This window comes from Rhipicephalus sanguineus, chromosome 9, assembly GCF_013339695.2.
Source record: "Rhipicephalus sanguineus isolate Rsan-2018 chromosome 9, BIME_Rsan_1.4, whole genome shotgun sequence".
In the NCBI taxonomy this organism is placed as follows: Eukaryota; Metazoa; Arthropoda; class Arachnida; order Ixodida; family Ixodidae; genus Rhipicephalus; species Rhipicephalus sanguineus.
Genome location: NC_051184.2, coordinates 33,539,153 through 33,564,723, shown reverse-complemented (window position 1 = coordinate 33,564,723; position 25,571 = coordinate 33,539,153). Strand labels below are relative to the sequence as shown.

The window sequence follows — 25,571 nt, the reverse complement described above, 5'->3', positions numbered from 1 at the left end:
CATTTTGTACGGCGCAGAATGAATTTTTCTATTGCGTACAAAGACTGCCACTGGTCTGGTTAGCTGCACGCACACAAAAACCATTCTGTGTAGTCACAACAGTGTTTCTAAACTGAATAAATATGTTATGAAGTTGTAATGCGATTGCAAGGCTTCCATTTCAGCTGCACAGCAAAACTAATTTCGGAAAGTTGAGCTTCTTGCCGCCACTGTAGGTCTTGCCGAATAGTGGCAATTCGGATAGGTGGCCCGACACACTGCCTCATGGATGGACTCAACATGTAGTTTATCTCTGTTTATCTCATGTCTATCTCTATCAGTTGCGCTGCAATTAGAGTTCTCAGTTTCGTTCATGGTTGGTGCCGCCGGTGCAAGTGTATTTTCTTCATTAATGCGCACTTGTTTATAATGGCAGCATACCAATGGTTTAGTGATAGTAGTCAGATTGGGTAGGTTATTTGAGTGAACCAGTATGTCTTATTAGTGACTTTAGCTTCGCACTTTTTTGCGAGTTGGAAGTAAATAACTACACAATAATGAAATATTCCAGAATCTTGCATTTTTGTGGTGGATTGAAGAAAGCTATACATCGATTCAAGCTGGAAGTAACAAGAGCTGCAAAAATGCACAGAGTGATTTTTTATTGCAGTCGGATTGCACTGTACCAAATGCGAACATTACAATGAAATTCACATCAGATTTTATTTTAATGCATAAGTGGTAACAGCATTCCAAGCAGTGTGATCAAAAGAGTGACTAGTTCCACCTCTTAATGACATTGGGGCATTCTAGCAAATTGCCTGAAGGATTTTCTGTGTAGATGTTGCAGTTTCTTTTAGGGGTTCAAGTTTTTTCATGCTTCATTTCTGAACACATTTTTTTCAGCTTTACAGAATTGATTTTTGTGTTACTCGCAACCAGCCTGGTGTTTTACACATGATCATCCAAGGTCAAAAAGAAATAAAGGCCTTGTAAGTTCCCATACTAAAGATGATGTCCTAATTAACCGTAACAAGCTTTTGCACGAGACATGCTGCCCAAAGGTATGTATGCTTGCATATCTTTACATATGCTTACAGTATGTGGTACAAGTGCTCAAACCAAGGCTGTATTTTTTTGTTACCTCTAGATCATTTTAGCTTGATTTAAGATGGCTGCCTGCTTATTGGTTCAATTCTATGTAGCCGCTTTTATTGGAACCACCACTGCTATGCTGCAACAAACGAGTTCAGCCTAGCGGTTAAGAAGTAACCCCACCATCTCTTTCAAGGATCAAAAATTATTGCCAATTGTTTTGTCTTGTAATATTTTATAAAAGAAAAATGGACATGAGAAGAGGCAATGTTTTTTTTTTTTTTTTTTTTTTCATTCTCTCAAGCGTGACATCAACAAGGCCAACTACTAAACTCTGACCTAAGTGCAGCACACTTCTGTAGAAATGCCAGCTGCATCACCCGAGCTGACAGTTGGCTCGCACCCAGTATGCTGATGTCTGTCAGGAAGAACCGTTTATTGGATTCTTGCCAACGAAGTAATAAACGGCAATCTTTAGCCAGGATAACTGACTGTAGTTAATTGCAAACTAACAGTTTTGTGGTTCGTGCGCCTCAAAGAAGTGTGGGTTTGCCAGCCAATTGCGTTTGCTAATCATAACTCTTGTTCTTTTTCAGTTAAACTTGTGTTCCCACCGTCCAGAGTTATGTACTAAAAATTACTATATAAGCAGATCTGGCGTTGGGATAGTTCAGCTGTGGAAATGACGATTTGCCTTTGCTTCATACTTGCAGCCCAAGGCATGCTTAAATCCTTAGTTGCAATGTTTAAAAAGCCTTTGCAGGCTTAGAATTTGAGGCAATCCTAGTTTTTCAAAGCATCAATGCAATTAAATTCTGTCCACATGCATATTTATGACTTGTTGCATGGCAATATTTTGTTGACCTTGCAACATTGCAAATAACATTGAAACATAACATTGCAAAGTCTCAATACAGTTGAAGTTTTGGGAAAGTCAACAGTGTCTGTGGGCCAAGGGAATTGTGCGCCTGTAGTACAGGGTGGAACAATACAGAAGTGAACATCTAAGTGGTAACTAACCACTGGTGTAAATCACGAGGGGGGGAGTCAGGAGGGTCCTGACCCCCCTTGTGCTAAGGCGGGGGGAACACACCCCTTGCAAGTGTCCCGCCTTGAAATTTCTTTCAAACGTCATATATTTGAATTGCTTCGCGGTTAAGTATAGCACGTTCAACTTTTTTTTAATGCCTGCTTATTTTGTAGTGTGTACGCCTGTGTTCAACACCCCTCAGCTGTGTGACTATTGAAATCTCAACTGCCACTTGACTGATTTCAGAGAAGACTCGATAGAAGAATGTAATTATGCGAGCTGGGAACCCATGCTCGTTTTTGAATTCGATTTCAAAGCATGATTTTAATTTTTACACTAGCAAAACTAAAACCTATATGTGAAAAAACAAAATGGCCAGTATGGCAAGACGAGTGTCCTCCCTCATGATTTTGCAGGATTTACGCCACTGTAACTAACCCTTTACCTCCTGTAGGCGAGTTCAGCGCATCCGTGCATTTTGCATGCCTACTGCTGTCCATGGCAAAATGTAATAGCTTTTCTTATTAAAGGTCTGCTCAAATCCGTGCTCCTAGTTCTCTTTTTCATGCGCAGATAGTGCTACAATACCACAATGCAATCTTCCTCAACAATACCAAAAAGTGATCACAAGACGTGCAGGGCAGCCAACTTTCTTCTATATTTTTTCTCTGTGCTCTCCAATAAAATATTGATTTGAGTGCACTCGTGTTTGTTTAATGTGCCAATTCCTCGAGTACAAAACAAAAATGTGGAATTTGAGGATCTGAAGAAATTATTTTGGAAAAGGGTTCAGCAACTATTGCATCAGGTGTGAAAGCTCTAGACAGTGCTCGCTGATACAGGGCAGCTAATGTGTTGACTGTGTAGCAATCGCTTTCAGATTCCAAAATGGAAACAGTGACACTGGATGGTCTTGAACACAGTTTGGGCATTTTCATTAAATTTTATATAAGAGGTAACAATGGCAAGCGACTGACTACTTGTGCTTTATATACTAGCGCATTCTCTGTGCTAGTGCGTCATTGCAATGTTCACCGAGATTGAATCCTTGGGAATCTGTGCAAGTGTAACTTCTCTCCTTATCCCTCTATAATAATTATCTGCTTCTGTGCATTCTGGGAGCATGACCGTGGCGTGTTTGCCATTTTCTTCGAGCTTGTGTTCATGAAGCCTTAGTATTTTGAAATGCTGCTTTTTTATTGGCCAGCGTTTGTGCATCCATCACTTATGACAGTTATCTGCATGATGAGTTAAATAAGCAGTTGCAAAGGCTTTTGCAGGAGCTTGAAGCAGCGGGTTCTTAGCTTCCCATTGACTGTAGGTACTCTAGCAGTTGTATAAGTATCATCTGACACATTAACTTCATTGGCGACTCTGCACCCATTTGGGTGCCTTACATTTAAGCTTCAAAATTAACTCCGATGTGATGATGTAAAGCAATTCTTCAGGTGCAAGGTTTCATTCACGCAAAACTGAAATAATAATTATTGTTCGGGTTTAATGTCCCAAAACCGATATGATTATGAAAGACACCGTAGTGGTGGGCTCTGGAAATTTTGACCACCTGGGGTTCTTTAACGTGCACCTGAAGATAAGTACATGGGCCTCTAGCATTTTCGCCTCCATCGAAAATGCGGCCGCCACGGCTGGGATTCAATCCCGCAACCTGCTGGTCAGCTGCCGAGGCGGAACTGAATGGAAGGTGTTTAAATGCATTACTGCCTGCTTTTGCAAAAACGAACATCAATTTGGCCCGAGCATAATGCATAGGCACAGGTGACAAAAAGTACCCCTTAAAGTGTCTATTGAATACCGAGAGCTGGCAACATTATCCAAGATGCAGTCAATGCGAGCGGTTTTTATGCCAAGGAATCTCAGCACCTTGCTACTCTATCTACTTGGAGATTCTTTTGTCAGTGTCTATTAATGACATTTGAGCAATCAATTGCCTTTATGTTTTTAATTACCTATTATGTAATTAGAATAGATTTGAATAGCAATTACGTGCTCAACGATCTTTGGGCCGAAGGAGAATTAAGTGCAACTGCTGTCCTTTGGCTGTCTTCCTTTCTGGTCAACTGTTTCGTCAGGTGACTTATGTCCTAGATAACAGCAGTTTGCGAGTGAGTTACAAGGAAGTTTAGGCAAAGACTAGCTATGAAACCGTGGATCAGGCATTTTCTTTTTTAAACCTACTTTAACAGGATTCCTGATAAAGCTCGTGTGCAGTTGGATTTTTCAACCTTAGTGTTAATTGCTAGCACAGAGAAGCACATGAAAAAAATTAAGAATTGCACCACAGACAATTTTATTTACAAAAAGTGGTATTGTGGATGTGCTGTTTGGCAAACGAACAAAAAACTGAACATGTATTCTGCCAATGCACATTTAACAGTGGACCTTGCAAAAGGAATAACCAAACAACAAGCTTTCAAAGAGCAGCACACTTGAGAAGAGACGACAGTACTCGTATGGATATCCAGCCTCTGGCGTGCACTGGTAAATGTGTCGGCAGTGCTTGCCATTGCGGTGAACAGTCGCATGACAAACATGTAAAATCTACTTATATTTTGGTATACCTTCCTGCATCACTCGCGATTCCACCTTTTTCCAGTGAAGGTTATCGCATATAAAGAAAAAGAAACGATCAAGAACGTACAAGCGGCTACTTATCACCAAAAAGAGCCTTAAACTTTTCAACGTGCTTAGCACTGCGTTTGGCAAAGTTTGACTCTCTAACGAGCAAGGGCACCGCCTTGCCACTGAGACACAGCCTATTGACCAGTTCATCGAGGCCCAACTGTTGCGCATCGAGAGTGCCCGAGGGACGATGCTTCGCGTACGACAGCACAAATGTCGCAAATGCGTACCCGGTCATGAATGCGTCGAAGCCCGCCCTGTGCAACCCCGTTGTGAATTTGCGCTCCCTGTTCGAAACGTCTTCGGGAAGGTCGGGGTCCGCTTCGTCCTCTTCCATGGGCGTCAGGTCAATAGTCGAATGCTCCGAGTCAGAGACGTTGGCAGCCTCTCCGTTCAACGACTCTTTGCCACGGTTGCGGCGGCGGCGCTTGGATGCTTGGGCATCGAGGATGTCGTCGACATTGTGCGAGGCACAGCATTGGTCACCCTTGCTGCACCAGCCGTACCTCTGCGAGGGTGGGGGAAAAAAACAATGTAGTGAGCGGTTAAATTGTTTGCAGGAAAGCAAGTGCAAAAATACTAGTATCATCATCAGGCTATCGGGCCCTGCAACGTGGTCAGAAAACGCTATCGATTGGTAGTTGAGGCTCTTTCGAACATGTGAACCAAACATTACAGCACAGCACACCGGCATGGACTTTACATACAATTAGATTTCAAAGTCTGGTAGAAAGCGCTCACTCTTTTCTCGACGACAAATGATGCCACAAGCACAAAGATCAGGGCCATTGGCTGATTTGAGCGTCGTGAGCTGTGTAGTTGCCACAGCTCCTGCGACGTGCCCGCGCTGCACTCTATAGTGTGCACGCTTGCAATAACACTGAAAGTAAGCCGTGTGTTCAAAGAAAAAGAATGTGCTCAAGGTCACACATGCTGACGAATGAACATAGCTTCTTGCCCTTTTGTAATCCCCCACCCACCTCTCGTAGCTTTCAGCTCGCTTGCAGGTATGTATAGGTACAAAAGGAGAGAAAAAGTGCTTAAAGCATATGACAAATCCCTGTAACTCCATTCCTACTTGAACAATTCTAAACATTTTTGCAACAGTCGACTCGTAAAGCAATAAGCTCCTTTAACGAAGTCATTCAAATATTGCTTGGAAAAGTGTTGCAAAGCCCTTTTTAAGTGTGCTGCAGGTCAAATTTCTCAAGGGTCCCCAAATTACCCGACCAGGCTTATGCGTGCAACTTTTCTCGCCTCTCGGCCTATGCAATCTTCAACAATTTTGTAACTTTACCCTATCAGGAGCCAAGTAATTGTCTGTTCGTAGCTCAGTTTTTCTTTCCATCCTCAGCATGATTAAACACAGAAACTAAATGTGCTACTCTGTGTGCAGTGTAATTAAAAAATGCCCGCAAGCTTAACAAACAATTGTTGCAAACAATAGAATAACAAAAACCTGCTATGTGACAAATTACTAATGGCACATCCCTGACCTATCTTCAGCACACTGTTCAAATACACACTGATTACGCAGCACTAGTGCTGTGCGATATGCTACTGCAAGGACTACTGATTGCAATACCACATTTCTTTGGCTGCACATTTCTGCAAGAATTGCATCATGCCACTGTATATATTTCTTGGATAAGTATGTATTTATTTTTTTGGTTACATATGTTGTTACTTTTGTATTGCCCTGTAACTTTTTTCGTTGAATCACTAGGCTAGCATTTGTAAATTGAGCATGTGCTTCAACACCATTCCTATTCATCTGCAGGTGTCCTACTCATGGTATGGTTCCACTGTGACCACTGGACCTGGATAGTAAGCGTGCTCCTTCACATACTTTATTGCGACAAGTGATTGGCAAACTTTTATACACAGGCAGAGGTATAAGTTAGGGGGTAGAACGAGAGTACCACCTTCCCCACCGTCCTAATTTGTCCAAGGAAATTGGCTTCCCCTCCAAGGGCCACATACCTCAGTGGCCCTAATTAGCGGCTGAATTTTGTTCTAGGCATGTAGTATACTGCTGGAATAAACCCTGCATAAGAAAACTTCCAAATTTTGATCACAAGAATGAGTTTTTTTTGTGTGTGTACCCCACTCGAAGCACAGCAGTTTGATTTCAAATCTCCCTCCCGGAAAGAGGACCTATGCATCGATACATAGGTAATCATGTACAAGTCCACTAATAACAGGCATTAAATGGTCATGCAAACAACATTACAACCATGGGCTACTGTGTTACGTCAGCAGTTTCTATGATACAGTAACCAGTATGGATAAGCCGTAAAGATCACTTTAGGAAGCGCACATCCAAGCATTCCTGTGCAACCAAATCCCCATGACCAGCTTACATTCTTGGGTATTTCTTTTACAATCTTTCGAATGCCCAGCAAATTGAGTAGCTTCACTCCGGGTGTGCGAAACCTGAAACTCCCCATTTCTCCCCAAATAAGGGACACCATCCCTAATCTTGCAACTCACAGCGAAATTTTTGCAGATATCTGGAGAGATCTTCATTGGCTCCTGCCTCAGTGCGCAATCTCCGTGGTCAATCGAGTACTCCTGGTTGTACTGGAGGAAATTGACGCTGACGAACTGTCGGCCCTTTGCCTCCTTCAGTGCGTTATCTCTTTGCCTGCACAGAAGTAGCAAATGATGGCTGAAGGTCACATCACTCGGACAAGCGAGTTTAAATGTGAGGTGTCTCATTAATTGTGTGCTACAAAGAAAAAGGCAGCACAAATGGTTGTCAAGGTTTTAACCCCACAAAGCTTTGTGGTGCCATCTCGCAGCAAAGAAAATTAATGCAAGCTGTTTGCCTTTGCAGTGGAGAGTACATTCATATAACGAACAATCATACATTATTTGTGGCACAAAATAAATTTCGTAATTAATTATCACTATGTTTGCCTAGCTGTCCACAAGTGAAAGTATGCACTTTAGCATGCCAGAAACTCTGCTATGAGTTTTGTATTACAATTCCCTGCCCCTAAATCAGCATTTTCATGCATCGAAAATGATACGCTGGGTGTTGTAGGGTTAAATTGACACTGCCAATGTGAAAGGCTTGTGTAACAAGTAGTTCTCGTAGTGTTGGTGACTGCTCATATTAATTGTAGCCAAGGTGCTGAACACCATGACTCTTCTATACCAACTGTGTTGACAAACCGTCCTTTGTTTATGACAACATATAAATGACATTACGCAGTTGTTACAGCAGGGAATGAAGATCTACGAGTCAGTCTGGCAGATTAGAATACAATACTAGTATACAATGCAATGAATATAGTAAGCAATATCATATCAGTTCAGTTTGTAATGAAGACTATGAGGACTACTCAATTGAAGGCAACATGGACCCTCTATTTACATGTCCCTAAGCTGCTTATCGCAGAATGCACAAGAACTGCACAGAATTGTGACCACCAACACAGACAAAGCTGTTATTTAATATCACGTGGTGACAACTGCAAGAGTGTGCGAGTGGCTAGCTAATCGTTCCAGTCTGAAATGCAATTTTCCTGCCTGAAGAAAGAATGAAGTACCTATTGCGGAAGACATACTCCAGGTATGACGCTGGTAGAGATGCCTTGGCTTCCGCAATATACTTGGTGTCATAGATACGACCGGGGAACAAGTCGTTCAAGTCCGCTAAGAATGTCTGCAGCGACGGAGGCAACGCTGAGTACAAACTGTGGTAGAGGAACACCGCGTCCATGAAACCGTTGTGGACGACAATGGGCTTTCGATGCACAATGAGCATCGAGAAGAGCTTGCGAAGGGAATGTGCCTTGTCCTCAGGATTGTTGGGCTGCGTTGGAAACAAGCATCGACACCGTTGTGCTGTCCATCAAACATGAGAAAAATTTACTTGTTTGTAGCTAATTACATGGGTTATTTTAAAGATGTGTGGGTGGACGTACAGGTGAGTTTCATCATAAAGTGGGAAATGGATGACAGAGAAACCTTGTACAGCAATGACAGACAGTGACACCAATGAACGATGGAACAAGTCAGGGCTACATAATGCATTCTTTTGTTTCAAGTTTCACGATCTGGTAGTTTTGTGCTTGTACATTTCATTTGGAGCCTTTTCCAAAGAATGTAATTTTGCAATATCGAACCTTTGAGTTGCTATGTTGCAGTGGTGATACCAATGCTTCTCTGTTTCTTTCTATTGTAATCTTTAAAATAGGGTTACATTCTGGGGTTTTACAGGTCAAATTCTTTACATGATTACGAGACTTGCCATAGTGCGAGTCTATGGATCGACTTTGACTGTCTAGGTTTCTTCAATTTCCGTCGATGTTAAAGTACACAAGTGTTTTTCTTTTTTTCATTTCACTGCGACTGAAATGCACCTTGGGTCAAACCTGCGACCTTGATCTCAGCAGCATAATGCCACAATCAACGGGCTACTGCGATTTCTCCGGGAGAATTCGAGTCAAGGATGCGAGAGCACAGGAAAAACTAACTTACACGATCATTGCCTCGGTAGTAGGAAACACCAAGGGAGTATTGCCGGTTGAAGTCGAAGCCGTGGCTGATGAGAAACTGCAGCGATGAGGGCTCCACGATGTAATTATCCTGGCACAGTATAAGTATGTTGAACGTCTGAACGGTGAACCTACACGAGGGATGGGCAGTGAAAAAAAAAAGATATTGTTCTTGTGTAGGTCTTGGTGAAGTTATAAATCCTGCGCTTGATGCAGCTCCACTACCGTGAAACCTTAGGAAGTGTGTGGCACGGGTAACCGTGCGATTCCCTTGGCGCTTGCCACCGCCTTGGCGATCGCGCGCTTGCCGATGCGGTGGCGCCCTCTCTTCCGCGGCGCGGGTATCAGCCACATGTTTCAGAAGCGTGCGTTTTTCGCGATCTAAGTACATTATTGCGATTACTTCTTGATTATTTCTGTAGTTTATATTATTGTAGACCTTGTTAGTTTATTTTTCCCTGCTTTTGAGCATTGTTAGACTTGTTTTAGGCCTGTATTGACCACTGCGTGACCATGCGACAGAAGACAGTAGACGACAAGCCGGGCCCCTAAAGCGCTACGCACTTAAAGCAGCTGATCAGTACGGCAGATAAGAACGGATAAGGTCTACGAACACATTTGTGAGCAACGCGTGGTTCTTACGTGAGTGGGCCGGTTTCCGCCGATCTGGCATCCTGGCGAAAACACGAAAGGCCGATAGATATGATGGCTCTCGTGTCGGCTACACGGGACATTGCAGCGTAACGATCCTCGACAGACCTGTGCGAGAAAAACGAGATAGTCTCAGCGCTAAGTGTTTGCAAATGACAGTGCAACCAGCATTTGACACTGAACGTACTTGGCATTGATATCTTTTCTCTTTCCGATGCCACTGAGTTCCTGCGGAGAGCACAGCATAGTTAAAGCCGCGAGTTGGAACGAAAAGGCAATTCAAACACGAACGCACTGACGGCGTCTTACCAGATCTATAGCCACGAAGAGGGACGTCTTCACGGCGAGTACTAAAGAAGGCCATATATCGACGATGTTGTCCTTCGTAACGTCAACAACGGGAACGCTCTTCAACTCGCTCATCGTAAATCCCGCGCTCGGCTGCTGTAATCTCTCGTTACTGTCACCACCGAAGCGTTCGCTCACGGAAGTTCAAGGATGGAGCATTCATTCTTGGACGCCCGTTTCCGAAACAAAAGTAGGCGTCTCGAATTTCAGCAAAACCTCTCCGCAAAACGAAACGTGCACGTTTTAACCGCGCGTTTGTTGTCACCGGCACACCGGCACTGCAGCGCGCTGGAAGTGCGCTTCTCTGCATTTCGTGTACCGGAAAGTGTCGTATTTTGCCGCCGTTCGTTTCACGCTTGCTTGAGAGCTCCCGTTTCTTCAGAAACGGCGGCTCCGTTAGTTTGTGCCTTTTCACGAAGGAACCGACACAATTTGACCCCGATGCTCTACTTTCCGGCGGTGACCCCGCTTATTTTTCTTGCTACGCATCTCTCTCTCCCTAATGCTCTTCGGCTCACTTCCGCTTCGTACCTCGTACCGCCGCTTGGGTGTTGTGTGTTGTTGCGAGGCTGCAAGAGGCGTGCGGCGAAGTGAGCTCCCTGCATCGCAGGTGAAGCGAAGCGTCAAGTCGTGCGATGTGCCGCGGACAGATGGGCCACGACGTCGCTACCGCTCCGGCCCAGGACTTGTCCTCGCGTCACCTGTAAAACTGTCGACAGCGCGAACGCGACGAGTCGCGATGGTGGCCGACAAGCCAGTCGAAGAGTGGACGGTAGGCGACGTCGGAGAATGGCTGCACGCCGTCGGCTTGGGCAAGTACGAAGCGACTTTCGGCGAGCACCTGATTGACGGGCGCGCTCTGTTGACCATCTCGGAGTCAGACCTGCGGAAGCCGCCTCTCGAGATTCGGCTTCTGGGGGACATCAAGAACCTGATGATCTGCATCCGAGAGCTACAGTGGCAGAACGTGGCCGCTGTCAGGCAGCTGATGGGACCGGGCGAGCTGGTGCCCGCGTCGGCCGCAGTGCAGACCGTGAGCCGTCGAAATTCGACCCGCAAGAGGCGCGGCTCCTCGGACGGCACGGCTCCGTCGACCGACGTTTCCTTCGAGTACGATGACGATGAGAACTCCGACGACGGCTCCTACTCGGCCGGAACTGCGGCGGCCGCCAACAGCAACGCTTGCAAGCAGCGCCGTTTCAAGCCCGAAATCTGGAAGACTGTCGTTGGCATGCTCTACTTCCTCGCGGTCACCTGGATCACCGCCATAGTGATGGTCATCGTGCACGACCGCGTGCCGGACATGCAGACCTACCCTCCGCTACCCGACATATTCCTCGACAACGTGCCGCACATTCCGTGGGCCTTCGCCATGTGCGAGTTCACGGGCCTCGTCCTGTTCATCGTGTGGGTGTGCATACTCGTCTGCCACCGACACCGCTTCATCCTGCTCCGGCGCATGTTCTCCCTGTTCGGCTCCGTGTTCCTGCTGCGCTGCATCACGATGCTCATCACTTCCCTCTCGGTTCCCGGCAAGCACCTCCAGTGCAAGGCGCGTCACGTCGGCGACTTCTCGGAGAAGATAGCCCAGGCCTTCGTCATATGGCAGGGCGGCGGCATGCTGATCCAAGGGGTGCGCACCTGCGGCGACTACATGTTCAGCGGACACACGACCGTTCTGACGCTTCTCAATTTCTTCATCACCGAGTACACGCCGCGCTCCTATTACTTCCTTCACACCACTTCCTGGGTACTCAACCTCTTCGGCATCTTCTTCATCCTGTCGGCGCACGAACACTACTCCATTGACGTGTTCATCGCCTTCTACATTTCCACCAGGCTCTTCCTCTATTACCACACCCTGGCGAACAATAGGGCGCTCATGCAGATGGACAGCAAGCGGACGCGTATCTGGTTTCCGCTCTTCTATTTCTTCGAGTCCGGAGTGGACGGTATTGTTCCCAACGAATACGACACGCCGTTCAGTTGGCTAAAGTGGTTCAAGCGCAAGGCCGCCAACATTGCCGTCAAGTTCAAATTCACCAAGACCCTTTAGCACCCATAAAGCAAGCACAAGGTGCACCGAGATGTAACTGACCCCGTCAGCTCTGGTATATTTTTCCAAAATTTGTCGCTACAGGTTTTTGTACACAGCACTTGCGAGTATTGTCGAGTAACACTGGGGTACTGAAGCTTCCCCAAACGAGTGCGTCTTGCATTCAAGCTTCATGCATGATACACGTGCATTAACGTTCCACTGCCCTTGGCATCATTGGTGTGTCGACACCTTTTTGCCACACCTTTCCAAGATTTGCAAATTTCCACGCCACGAAATAGGTCTCAATCTTTGTCTGCAATGGAACCCAAAAATGCTCGTTTGAACTAAGCCGTTTGTATTCATGTAGCATAATACTTCCACAATGCTGCATGTTGTTCTGTGCTATGCTGTTTCGTGGTTACCTATGTGCACTCGTGCGACTTGTGTGACGAGTCTACAGTGACGCGTCCGAACGTTCAGCCATGCAGCATCGTTTCCAAGTTTTCTGAATGCCTTTGTCAGTGCGTCGGCTTACCAAGGCCGTAAGTCCCTCTTGCTTTGTTTTTCCGTTCCTCCCAGGCAATTCCCAAATAGCCTCTCTGAGCACTCGTGACATTGTCCACAAAGAATGATTTTGCGGACACATTTAAATGTCCTCACGACCTAGTGGCCACTTAGCGGCATCTGTGCATGACACTGAATTCGTGGTCACTGAGTATGCCAGCCTGATCCATTATCATAGTGACTGGAGAACTCCCTGAAATGAGGCATAATTCTTTAAATGTATAGCACAGTTTGCCGACACACTGAAGTTCAAAGCAGAAGTGTGTTTGCAGATTTTTGTACCAGATCGATGTGCCTATGCCTTGAAGCATTCATAGAAACATGACTGCACATTTACTATTCCCGATGACCGGTGACAGTTTTACACTTCGCCGGCAGCGTTAACAAAAGCATTTGCATAAGCCAAAAAAATAAATAAATAAACACTTGCCCACGTAACTTTTCATAACGCCAAGCATAAAGTAGCTGTGACACCTGTGCTGTTGTTGACACACTAATTGATAACTTTATTGTTGACTTTGGAAACATATTGCTCATGCCTGTTGTTTAATGAATCCAGATTTTCTTGCGCTTAAGCAGCGTCAAAGCAGGTACAAGCTAATAGAGTGCCCCGTTGGCTTTGCAGCTGCAGTTATTTGTATTTTTCAATGTCTTGTGCTGTCCGAATTCACAAGCACAAGGTTACCACAATTTAGATTGATAGTTTTCGAAGCCCGGCTGCATTCCGTTATTTTTCAGCAGCATTGTTCATCTCGCAGAGAGGACATTCGTTTTGGTATGTACAATTCATTTACCAATCTCCGATCAGCGACGAGCTTACTTTAGTTAACATCGATCGACATTGTGTCTAGTGTATTATTGCAAACACTTTGTCTTCCACAACATCTAATTCAAACGTGGATGAGCATGTGCGCTGTGCCTTCGCTTGTTCCAGTGCACTTACTTTTTCGCTCGGCATTGTTGGTTGTAACATGTATCTTGTCAAAAAAAAAAAAAAAGGGAAAGGCCTAGCCACTTAATGACTCATTGGGCTCTTCCTTCATTGTTTGGGCATAAGCTGTCTTCTCTTGTGCATACTTGCTTTTAGGCTGATTTCAAGTGTTCCATTTAAAGACATGTGGAACGTAGAAATGCTCTAGTTAAACCATGTCTGAACTAAGTTGAATAAACTATTGTATTGAAAGCATCAAGTCAGGTTCCACTGATGTTGGAAGCGGACTCTTTATTTGTGCCCTCAGCTTTCTAAAATATACAGATTGATCGGTGAATTAACATATAATTATAGCTATAAGCAGCAAGTTTACCACTTTGTACCAAGAACCAGTTCTGTAAATTATACCTCTTGATTAAGAAGTAAATTACTTTACAGATTACACTTAGATGGTTACTTGGGTCAGTTGATCATTACATATTATGAATTGTGTTATCCTTATAATTGAGACGTGGGGCTGGTACTTAAGTGTTGGATCAAGAACTTATTTCCCATTGCTAAAGTTCAACTCGTATATCACTGTGTGAGAGCATTTTTGTATTCCACATGTATTTTTTGTAAGAGGGGCTTGAGATAAATGACTCCTCTTAACAATCACCACTACCACATCTGTGTTTACCGCATTATCATTCCCTGTCTTTAAAACTGCAAGTATAACTGCCCCCCAAGCGTAATCTCCAATGCAGTGTGTTATCACGAGGTACAAGTGCTGGTCGGTACAGGTTATTGTGTTTCCTTTTATGCATGTTAAGTGTAGTTGACGCTGTTTGGTGGCATTTGTGCGTGATACACAGCCAAGCGATTGATTGTCGGGGTTGGAAGTGGTCACTGAAACTTGGAACCCTCAAGTGTCATGAAGTGCTTGAAAAAAAAGATCTCTTCAATTGTTTTCTGATGAACTAAGCAGGTTTTTGTGTAGGCATCTGGGCTCAAGGCTGATGCCCTCCGGAAGTCAAGGTTTCCGGTCGATGCCCTCCAGATACAGTTCTACATTTGTGTTTGTTGGTAGTGGAGTTCTTCAATCATACGAGTTGCAGAACACCCCCCATTGGCTACATGTATCTGAAACCGTACACAACATCAATCGGAATTGCCAAGGTCTTCTGATTGTTAGGGCCATCTGTTGGCGCAGAAACGAACTAATATATGGCATTTTCTTTCGCATCACACATGCCCACAAGCTTGATGAAGCCAGCAGTGTGCTTACGTTTGGGTTTCACATTTTGCTGGTGATATTACGGCCATAGAAATCTTTATTGAACGCACTCCTAATTCTTGCCGCGGTAACTCGCATAGTGACAGTGAAGACTGCAGTGATGCGGTGTGCTTTCTGTCATTGCTCCCAGGTAGCGTGTCGGTTTGCTTACCACTGCAGATTTGTCCGTGCACGCGTCCAGGTTTTGGAATGGAGTTTCGCAGCTGATATCATTGAATGACTCTGGGTTGGTGGAGGTTTATTTGTTAAGCCTTTGTCTTAAGCATTTTTCATTCACATCTGAGGAAAAATAAGTTTGCTTGTTCTTGAACACGATAGTTTATTTTGGCTCTGTGTTGATTTGGCACTTGATAACGCTTCGTCAAACCCTGCAAATTCTTAAGAGCTGTTGCAATGCTTTTACCCCGCCGAGACTGCTACGAGCTTTGCATGTGCTCTGTGTTGGCTTTACTGCCGAGTTAACACAGTTATGTGAATACACGTTGCAGTGATCAGTTTTGTTGGTCGTGCAAAGCACTAGCTTGTTTGTATCTGCTACATTGAGTTGTGTGCGTCACTCAAAGACTCATACCTTCAAACACTCGCTTGGCTGTGCTTCACGCCACCACAACAGCCTACCTCTAGAGACTCAGTATATGTATATATAGTTTATTTAGTCCCTCAGAGAGGGATACGTTATATTAATCACTGTGATATCTGTTAATTGGATTAATATGTTTACAGCATATATATATATTTTTCCTGTATTACGGTTATTGTCACTCACTGATTAATCTCAAAAGGTGGTGTACTTCGAGGAGGTGCTTGCACAAAAAAAAAAAGCCCAAAGCTGGAAGCTCCTGACTTTGAAATTCCAAAAGCCGCAAGTTGTGAATTTTCAACTTGCACGGCCTATGCAACATTTGTCATTTTATTTGTTGCATAGCAGTTTGCAATAACCTATGTTAAGCTTTTCCTATTTATGTAAGAAATGGTGGATAAGTTATTCAATAAACGATGTTGACATGATAGCACCTGTTGAAAGCTTCTCTTTTCAATTCTGTGCATCCGCTGAGTTATAAATATGCTGGCTTGCATTTCTACACTCGTAAAATTCGTTAAGTCGCGGCATTCACTGCTGCTATTGCCTGCGTTGAATGCTTTGTCACCAAGACAACACGATGTGTGTATGCTCAAATTGGCTACCGTTCTGCATTCAAAATTTCAAAAGAAGTGTAATTCATTTTGTATATTTAACACAATACTCACTTCTTTGGCCCTGAATACGTGAATGACAGCTACACATAATTTGCAGCGATAGCAAACAAAAGGTTTAGATTTTCTCAAAACTCGCTGCCATCGGCCATACCATGCCGAACACACCGATTCTCTTGGAACCCCGCTGCTGTCTGTATTAGCTTGGGGCCGTGGCATCTCTCGTATCCCAGTGCGCAGCTTCGATAAGCGATAATTTAAAATTTAAATGGCTTTTCCAAAGGAGCAAACGTGGCACAGACGATAACCACTGGTGTGGCATCAGATCATTTTATGTTCTGTCTTCGTATTGTGGATAGTGTCACTTTCCTGTGATAGACGGTAGCACTGATTATGCTGCTGAAACAATTGCTGTAGGGCATCGCTGCAGACAACATCCATTTGTTTGTTCCGGGCTTAACAGGTAGTTCGTGCTTAATAAAATCGGCTGGGCCTAATGAGAACTGCTTTTTCAATTAAGCGACCATGGACACAAGTGCTGTATTTAAGGGTATAAATAAGGGAATAAGGAGCCTGCAGTTCGTTACGACAGCCTGTTGCTAACAGCTGGGATGGGACGAGGGCTGCCTACGAATGAATACACAGGCCTCATGTGTCCAACCGACCACTTGTGGCCACGCAAGTGCTGTGGTTTCATAAGCCATGCACCGGATATTGCTCCTTTGCCCCGCCTCCCGATCGGAGCAATAAATTGAAAGTTCAGCTGGAACAGTTGGCATGTAATGACATTGCCCCAATACACGGGCTCACTAAAGATCCTGTAAGCGTATGGGATACGCTCAGGGCTGGGCAAAGATACTTTGAAATTGTATCGCGATACGATACAAGATACTCAGGCAAGAAGTATTGGAGATACAGATACAAGATACTCCCGCAATAACTGTATCCGATACGATACTTGGCAATTGTATCTTAAGATACTTCGATACATTCTCAAATTTGTTATTATAGATTCATATAATGTAGCAGCAAACGCCTACACACGAAAATGTGTGCCTGAACGTCACAACGAGCAGTTTCAGGCAATTTTATATAGGCACTGAATTTTCTATTGTCTCAACAGGTAAGTTGACGATACTCCATGCTCATAAACATTAAGGGCGCCGTCTGTATTGTGTTTCTGTACTCATTCAATGTGAATGTTTGATACACAACCACCTCTCTATTTTACTAATATTTGTTTTTCTGTTTTAGGCCTTCTAAAATATTTTTCCTTTTACTAATCGCCACGTAATGGGAGCTATAAGCGGCAATAGTGCGAATAGCGGCGGTGTCCTGCGACGCTTTGTGCAACTATACAATACGTCTGAGACATATCCGTGTTGCGCATGTTCTCTCGTTGAAGAAAAATTGCTAAAAGATTGCACGTTAGTGAGTATATCAACAAAGAATCCCTTACGCCAGCAGCTAAGTAGAACATGGAAATTGATTGCAGTTTTACATCATCTACGTATACACCAGAAGTCTCAAACTCAGCCTATAGCCGGCGGGCCGTAGTCGCGAAATTTAGCTCAAAGGGCTGGGACAGTGAAGATGGTGGGGTCGGAGAGTTTGAACAAAATGATGTTACCATTTGAAAGGAAGCCTTTCCCATATCTCATATATAGGTCATTTCTGAAGGGGATTTGGAGTCAGAGAAACATCGATACCGATGTACACAACGAGTGAAATCTGGACGCCGATTGAAATATAGAGTTTTTGTTTCACAGTTATGTTTCAGCACACCACATCTTCCTCACGAAAGAAATGCTTGAGATCAGTTATCTCTGCATAGCTCACGAACATATTTAGAAAATAAAAACAAATAGGACGGAGACGGTCATGTGTGCCGGCCGGGCAGCTAGCGAACGGTCTCAAACCCCGTATACACCATGCGTTATACCCCCCCCCCCCCCAAAAAAAAAAAAGTCGCTATCAGCGTTGTTACTGCTGTACACCTGTCCGGATATACGGTATTGTGCAAACTGTCTTTTACGGACAAGGTAAAAGTCCACACCGGTATTTGCGCCGTCGTGCGAAGGCTTATTGACGTTATTGGGATGATATGGCAAACCCGCTAGCTGGACGGCAAGCTGAGAAGCAACTCTCATCAATTGCAAAAATGACAAGCAACAACCGCTGTCAGCGTAGTGTATAAAGAGTTGTCCTGTGAAGCAGCTAAAACAAGCCCCTATAAGTTGTTTTGGAAGGAAACTAATGTACTTTGAGCAAGAAGGGCAAAACTTTTAAGATACTAACACATTTCATTCCAATGAAACAAAATAGATCTCAAGAAATTTTCATGAAAATTTCTTGAGATTGAGGGAGCAAAACAGAGCATTCAGCAAAACAAGGTTTCTCGAATCGCGAGAAGGTGGCTCCTAATGATTTTCATTATTATAATGCAAATTCAGTTTCGCTATTTTCTTAAGCAGTAAGGAGAATATTTTGTACTGTATACTCAAGACACGTCCACATAATAATATATTTGTTTTCAAAATCACCTTGGCAACATGTAAATGTGTAAACAGCAGTAGAAATAAAGCAGACAGTTAGAAGAATAAAGCAGAAATCTTATTTTGGGAGCGCTTTACAAAAGACATACTGCAGTGACCAGACCGGAAAAGCAGTGCAGAGACCTAGGTAATGTATGTGATGCAAAATGACAGCTAAGAAAGCACTTGTGCTAATAATCAAATTATGATTTCATAAATTCTTTGAATAAATGTAGATGGAAGTGAAAAATACGGTACGCCAAGATATTTTCTGTTGGGTAAACGCTTGTTCTATTAGGTCTAGCATCAATACCAGTGGTGCTAAAGTTGCTAGAATCTTATTTGCATATAAGTTAATTCACTGCATGCAAGTCAAACTTACATCCACGAGATCCTTCACATCGCTGTTATGTAAATCCATGCGACGCAAAGCAACCCCATTCTTGCACGCATCACATTTCGTTACGGAGCAAGACACAAGAGAATGTTCAATCACGACACTGTAGCAACATCAGAATTTGTGCGATAGACACCGCACCCAGTGGAGTACCCGGCGCAGGACAGTGGCTAAGAGCAAGTGTCGCGGCATTGGCGCAACTAAAAAGAAAAGAAATCGAGAAAAAAAGAAAGGTACGTGGGCTGGGCGTAGACGTCCGCGTGCTTGTCTTCCTGATCTTCTACCATCACTAGATGACTCTATGGCGTCAAAATAAATATTGTCACTGCCCTTAGACTTATTCAGATGGCTTAGCGGCACCAGTACCAGCTTGAGAAGCGGAGCTCTTCCAGCGATTATTGTTTCGCACGGTTGTGTTGCGATAGATGTATTTTGTATCTTAAGATACGCGATACATTATTGAATGTATCGGAAATACATATACAGATACTCGTTTTTCGAGACGTATCGCGATACAGATACAAGATACCGATAGAGTATCTAAGATAGTATCTAAGATACATGTATCTTCGATACTGCCCAGCACTGGATACGCTAAACTCATTGTGAGACATTGGGCACACTCGATGAAAACTTCATGAAGATACGTGAGAATAAAATACATTGCTTTACAATGTCCACCTTCAAAAAGTCTAGCTGTGAAATATTGCAAGTTTCAGCAGTTCAAAAATGTTAGGGACATATATAATGTGCACTGCTATGGGATGCTAATGGAGTTAATTTGCCACGCACAAAATTTAGTTACCAACTTTTAATGGAATTGGTGTGTACTGTGAACGGTGTGCCAACAATCTGTGTGGATTATGTTCTACTTTAATTGAGCTACAAATGCTTTCCAAGCCACAATAACTGAATTACTGCGCAGTCAAATATTGGTGTGGAAATCGGGCTGTGTATATTAGACGGCGGTACAATTTTTTGTAGTTAGACACACTCTCCCTTGTGCATGTTACGATGCAGAAAAGAAAGTCTGTGCAAAACACTCGTCCAGCATTTTTGTAACAACAGTGTCTCTGCAATTCACTCAGTGGTTTGGTTTCATTTACACCACGGTTATATTATATATATATATATATATATATATATATATATATATATATATATATATATATATATATATATATATATATACATATTTTTTTATTTTTTTTTAATAATGGCAATTTATGCCATCTTAATCGTGAATGCGAATGTGGCCTTGAATCATTGTAACAAAGCTTCTAGCTATCTCGTAGCTCGATTGTGGTGTGCAAGTTGGCACGATTTAGCAATGCGTTCTTGAAATACACCTAAAGATCAGAAAAAAGATTTTGCCAAGGCGGCGCTTAGCCAAATGCGCAGCTGCAGATACAGGAATCCCGCCGCGAACGCTTGCGCGGCGAAAAAACAAAAGGGGCGATCTCGTTTTTATTTTGTTTATTTCCCAGCCCGGAGTTCTCCCCGGACACCTCTCTCGTTGCGCGAGAAACAAACGGCCTTGCCCTTGTGAAAGACATTTTTCTTGGCGAACGTTCAAAGGGTGGGTCGGATAACCGACGAAATCGTCCGGGGTGCGGTCAGGGGCCCCGGCTCGTGTAAAGCGTTGCGCAGGACTTAACCGAGGATCTAATCTCGCGCACAAAATCATCCGAGCTACCTTACGGACCTCAGGCTTTTCTTTATTTCTTTACAGTAACGCCAAGCCCGCGGCGGCCGTAGCAGACGACTTGTAGCAGACGACGCCGCATCCCGTCGTAACAAGTGCCGCCTCCGCTACCCCTCGTTTCCTTTCCCGTCGGCCCGGCGAGAAATTGGTCGATAATCGCCTTCGATTTCGGCCCGGCCGTGCTTGATTCGTCCCGTTTACCGACCATGTTCGCATCATGCGCTACGTAACCGCCGTACTCCTTTGTCTGGCCGCCGCCGCAGCAGTAGAAGTCCGCGCGGAGTTCGCCAGCGGCGGCGGTGTAGCGGACTACGAGAGTCTCTACCATTCAGCGGTCGAGTCGTACCTGAGCGCACAGTGGGCGCAATGCGTCGCCAGCGCGAAGGACGCCCTCGAGGCGTACAGGAAGCACGTCGACGTCGTGGTGACATGTCGCATCAAGTGCAGCGACAGACTCGGTACAGGGGTCCAGTGCGCGACGGTAAACGCCTTCTACGTAGCGCGCGCGGCCCAAGCCCGCTGCCTACGGAACTGCACAGGTGTTGGGCACGACGGGGCGTCGGACGCCACCCTCCGCGATTTCAGGGATCGTGTTCCGTACTACTACCTCCAGCGGTGCTACTTCGAGGTATGCTCACGTTTATATACGCAACCTGTGCCCAGTGACGGATGTGGGATTTTTGCTTTGGATGTTTAGGATGTTTTACTAAAGTACTTGCTTCGAAATGCCATTTGCCAAATGTCAATTATTCCAAATGTCAATTCAAAACACGTGTCTATTTTTTCTACAGATTATTTCGCATTGAAAGAGTGATCATGACAGATCTTGTAGAAAATCATAAAAATTGCTGGGCAGCTTTCTTGTGAAATATTAATTAATATGAACAGTAATGGTAACAGTAATAATGCCCTTGATCGATGCACGGATATCTCATAGTGGAGGACGTTGCAATAATATGGACTACGGATTTTTTTTATGTGCACCTAAGCATAATTCAAAGAATACTGCAATCCAGTGTGGCTGGTAGAGACCAGATAGCTGAAGGGATGAATGCTAATTCACAGATGAAGTTTGTTGATGAGATTACTGGTATATAACTGACAATTTAATGCATCGCACCGAAGATAACAAGCTGGGTGTAACAGTGCCATCTGTGTCTTAAGACACAGACGGCACTGTTACACCCAGCGTGGACACAGGTAGAAATTTCTACCTGTGTCCCCATCTTCCATGCTGTATTCGTTTAGCCAATAAAAAACACACAGAAAAACGGATCTTACACTATGCCCTTAATATGACAGTGTCATATTGTAATGTTGCATGAGTGTGTCGGTACACATGAGTGATGTCAGTTATCTGACAAAAACTTCTCCTTTTTTTCGGATAATAAGACTGGGGACTGGGTAATGCACACATTTCTGTGGTTGACGTGACAGACTTTGATTACAATTAGGCCTTGTCCCTTCCTGTTTACTCGTACTAACAATGACAATCTCATGATAGAAGGCCTTGTCTCACTAATGTAGGTAGTGTTTCTGGTAGATTCATAAAAATAAGTTGTAAAGAACTCGTTCTGGGTTGTAAACCTTTCATATGACTTGCGTGTTTCACTGACACCTGGTTAATATTCGTGGTTACTAAATGAAATTTAGACGGTGTTGGCAGATGCTAGAGGGACGTAGTGAATGCCTTCTTTACTGTGCGAAACCAACATATGAAGACCATATGAACCCAACAGATTATCTGTGTGTTTTTTCTTTCTTTACTTTGTGCTTCTTCTTCAGCTTGGCGACACAAAGGAAGCTGCATCCGCTGCCTACACTTTCTTGGAACGCAATCCAGGTCACAGCCTTGTAAGCTTCCATCTAAGCCAGTACCTGGAAGTGTCTGGCCTTAATAAAAGAGATATCGCCTCTCTGGAAGTCAAGGAATATCAGGTAGACTGTTTCCTTGCCTTCTGTCTAATACCTTTATGTATTTGATTGCCTATACGTATTTGACAGACCTCAAGTACCAAAACGCTTCATGGTGTATCTTTCTGTGTCATTTGCGGTTTTGCGGTTACCTTTGCTAATGGCGAATCACCAACTGGCCTACACCCACACTCTTTCGAGTTAATAAAACCTCTCTTTTCATTGGTTGCTAATACATATTTCCAAAGTTGTAGAATAGATTTTAGCACAAATGTGCCTTTGCTTGAAGTTGTCAATTCATTTGCTGTCTCTCTGCAACCAGATGGAATAGGGTTTGGGCATGTTGGTTGGTCATCGCTAAGCAGAACGCATAGCGCAGAAACAAACGCAGGCCCCGTGCTTGTCCCACTGTCTTCACGTCCGGTGCTTGTTTCAGCCCTATGTATTCTGCTTGGCGATCTCTGCAATCTGCTAGCCTCTTAATTGGTTAGCATGTGATAGAGTGACCGCCCCAAAAAACTGTTGACCACGAGTTCGGAGCTTGGACCAAGACAAATTTTGCTTTTGCAAACTATCCTTGTAAGATACCTACATGGATTCCATTTGTTAACAGATGACAGTTTATTATTTTAGGAATTTTATGAAAGGTTCCTCCACCTTATGAATTTTCGCAGAACTAGTTTGCCATGTATGGTAAGAAAAAAAAAAAAGCTGCAACAGGAACAAAATGTACCTTATCCTCTCTTTTCAGAAAGTTGCTATAAACTTATGGCTGAACGAGAATTTTGTAGTACAGGGAGAGTTGAACAGAATAAGAACTTAGATGGCAAAAATGGCAGTGTCAAGGAAAACATAGGCGCAACTACAAGTACTGAGTCCTTCAACCGAAGGTTCATTGAATATGTGCACCATTTCAATAGGGACACTAAGGAAATAATAAACAATATGAAAATCTGAAAAAAAAGGGGAAATGGCAATATCAACAACTACATATAGTTACTAGTGATGCAGAACTATCGGTAAATTGACTATCGATAGTATCGATAGTTTTTTGAAACTATCGATAGTGCAAACGAACTATCAATAGTGCTACTATCGGCAAACCTATCGATAGTGCAATCGGTAGTACTATCGTTAATATTAATGTAGCAATATTACTGCCACGTGTGTTTATCACTTCGTTTTGATGTATTCGGGTTTCACCCAAAAAGACTGTTAGCAACGTTTGACGCAGACCGTGCCGTAATGTTTGAGAAGCTTCAGAATTGTTTGAGAACATTCTGTTAAGATTACGCGCCGGACGCGAATAGTCAAGTTTATTCGAGAGCTTACGCGAGCACCAACGATAACACTAGAAGGTTTGATGACTGATGTATAAAGGACGACGCGTTCCACTGATGATCAGATTGCTCAATGGCTGACGACTGCTCCCGCCTCTATCAGTGCGCAGCATGTATCGCTTGTATATTGAGTTCTGATTTTCTGGGCACAAGTTCGCCCAAATAAAGAACTCCGTATTTCACAGTCTTGCTGCAGCATTCTTCATCGTCACAACCACCTGACAATACCATCGATAGTGGTGTGAATAATGATGCTGGTTGCTGGCCGGCCATATTGCCAAAATATTTGCGATAGCCTACTACCAGCTTTGCCTAAATTAGGAGCAATTTTTGCCAGATAAATTATTTCCGCAGTGAAAATGGTGGAATATATCCATTAATAAATTCGTATACAAAAGCAACCAGTTACACCTTACAATTAACTTCCTGATATTTTTTTATTTTGAAAGTCATAAAATGCAATATCAATTGGAAGCCGTGCAGTCCCACCACATGTAAAGGCTTCCTTTCCGCTAAAGCTGAACGGTTTGACTTTACGATCATGTGTCAGCAAATCACTCTCGTTAAGAACACAATCATGTCAACTTTATTGCCCTCCGCCTACACTATGTGCCACGTGCGCAGGAAACCAACTTTATTGTGCAGTGACTCTGCGTTGTTGATTTTATACTATTGATAGTACCATCGAATTTATTACTATCCATAGCGCTATCGATAGTATTTTTCACCATCGATAGCTCGATAGTGACTCAGCTATCGATAGTATCGATAGTACCATCGATAGTTCTGCATCACTAATAGTTACACCTCACTCTATGCGATATAAGATTCTTTTTTTTTTTGCCTCATTTTTGACAGTGTATTCTTGCTTCCTAATTCTCTTGGGACCCTGTAAAAATAAGTGGCACATATATTCAAGAAACCTTCAGTTGCAAAGAATCGTCACTTGTGCCCAACTTCATCATTATCTTGTGTCCCAACGTTTTCAATAGCTTCATGAATTTTTTTGGTAAGCCCTGTACAGTCCAAACTCAATACGATAAGTCGCAACGGAGGGGCCATGGTTGAAAGGTCCTCAAGCCACCACAGTGACACCGGCGTACATTAAATTGATTTTTAAAATGCCAGTAGTCAAAACCGTGTTTACTTGACTTTCCGTGTTGGCGCCACCGGGCAGTGTAAACGTCACTTTGATCATGGGCAGTATGCTGCAACTCATATTGGTTGCGACGGTACGTTTAGATCACAGGAACGAAAGAGCCTGAATCCATTCCAAAAACACAAGCAGTTACGCAGCAGCTGTGCTTGGAATAGAATGTGGTATGGGCTTGCTGTCACGAACGACATACCTAAAAATGCCCCGAGCGTTTGTTACGTGGCAGCCTTGGGCCTCCTGTCAGCACCTGTTGCGAGGTGCCGCTTGGCAA

At 43.8% G+C, this 25,571-nt stretch overlaps 3 protein-coding genes across 4 annotated transcripts in view; 2 read left to right on the top strand and 1 right to left on the bottom strand.

Moving 5' to 3' along the window:
- Window positions 1-1,289: 1,289 nt before the first annotated feature.
- On the bottom strand, window positions 1,290-10,530 carry LOC119404936 (target of EGR1 protein 1). The gene is made up of 7 exons (XM_037671652.2): window positions 10,213-10,530; window positions 10,091-10,131; window positions 9,895-10,011; window positions 9,236-9,383; window positions 8,302-8,567; window positions 7,238-7,391; window positions 1,290-5,252 (listed from the first exon to the last, which is right to left on the bottom strand). The coding sequence occupies exons 1-7, from the start codon at window positions 10,324-10,326 to the stop codon at window positions 4,770-4,772; spliced, it is 1,323 nt and encodes a 440-aa protein (XP_037527580.1). The 5' UTR covers window positions 10,327-10,530; the 3' UTR covers window positions 1,290-4,769.
- Window positions 10,531-10,820: 290 nt separating this feature from the next.
- Window positions 10,821-16,070, top strand: LOC119404937 (sphingomyelin synthase-related protein 1). Its single transcript, XM_037671654.2, has one exon. It carries the CDS (start codon window positions 10,991-10,993, stop codon window positions 12,305-12,307), a length of 1,317 nt encoding a protein of 438 aa, XP_037527582.1. The 5' UTR covers window positions 10,821-10,990; the 3' UTR covers window positions 12,308-16,070.
- Window positions 16,071-20,735: 4,665 nt separating this feature from the next.
- LOC119404933 (prolyl 3-hydroxylase 2-like) overlaps window positions 20,736-25,571 on the top strand; it is a 28,071-nt gene continuing 23,235 nt past the window's right edge. Inside the window, exons 1-2 of one of the 2 annotated variants that reach the window (XM_037671647.2) lie at window positions 20,740-21,518; window positions 22,676-22,828. In XM_037671647.2, coding sequence (XP_037527575.1) covers window positions 21,108-21,518; window positions 22,676-22,828 — 564 coding nt within the window. In that variant the 5' untranslated portion in view covers window positions 20,740-21,107. Of the gene's footprint in view, window positions 21,519-22,675; window positions 22,829-25,571 lie in introns of both variants that reach the window. The other variant, XM_049419125.1, reaches the window with a different exon arrangement.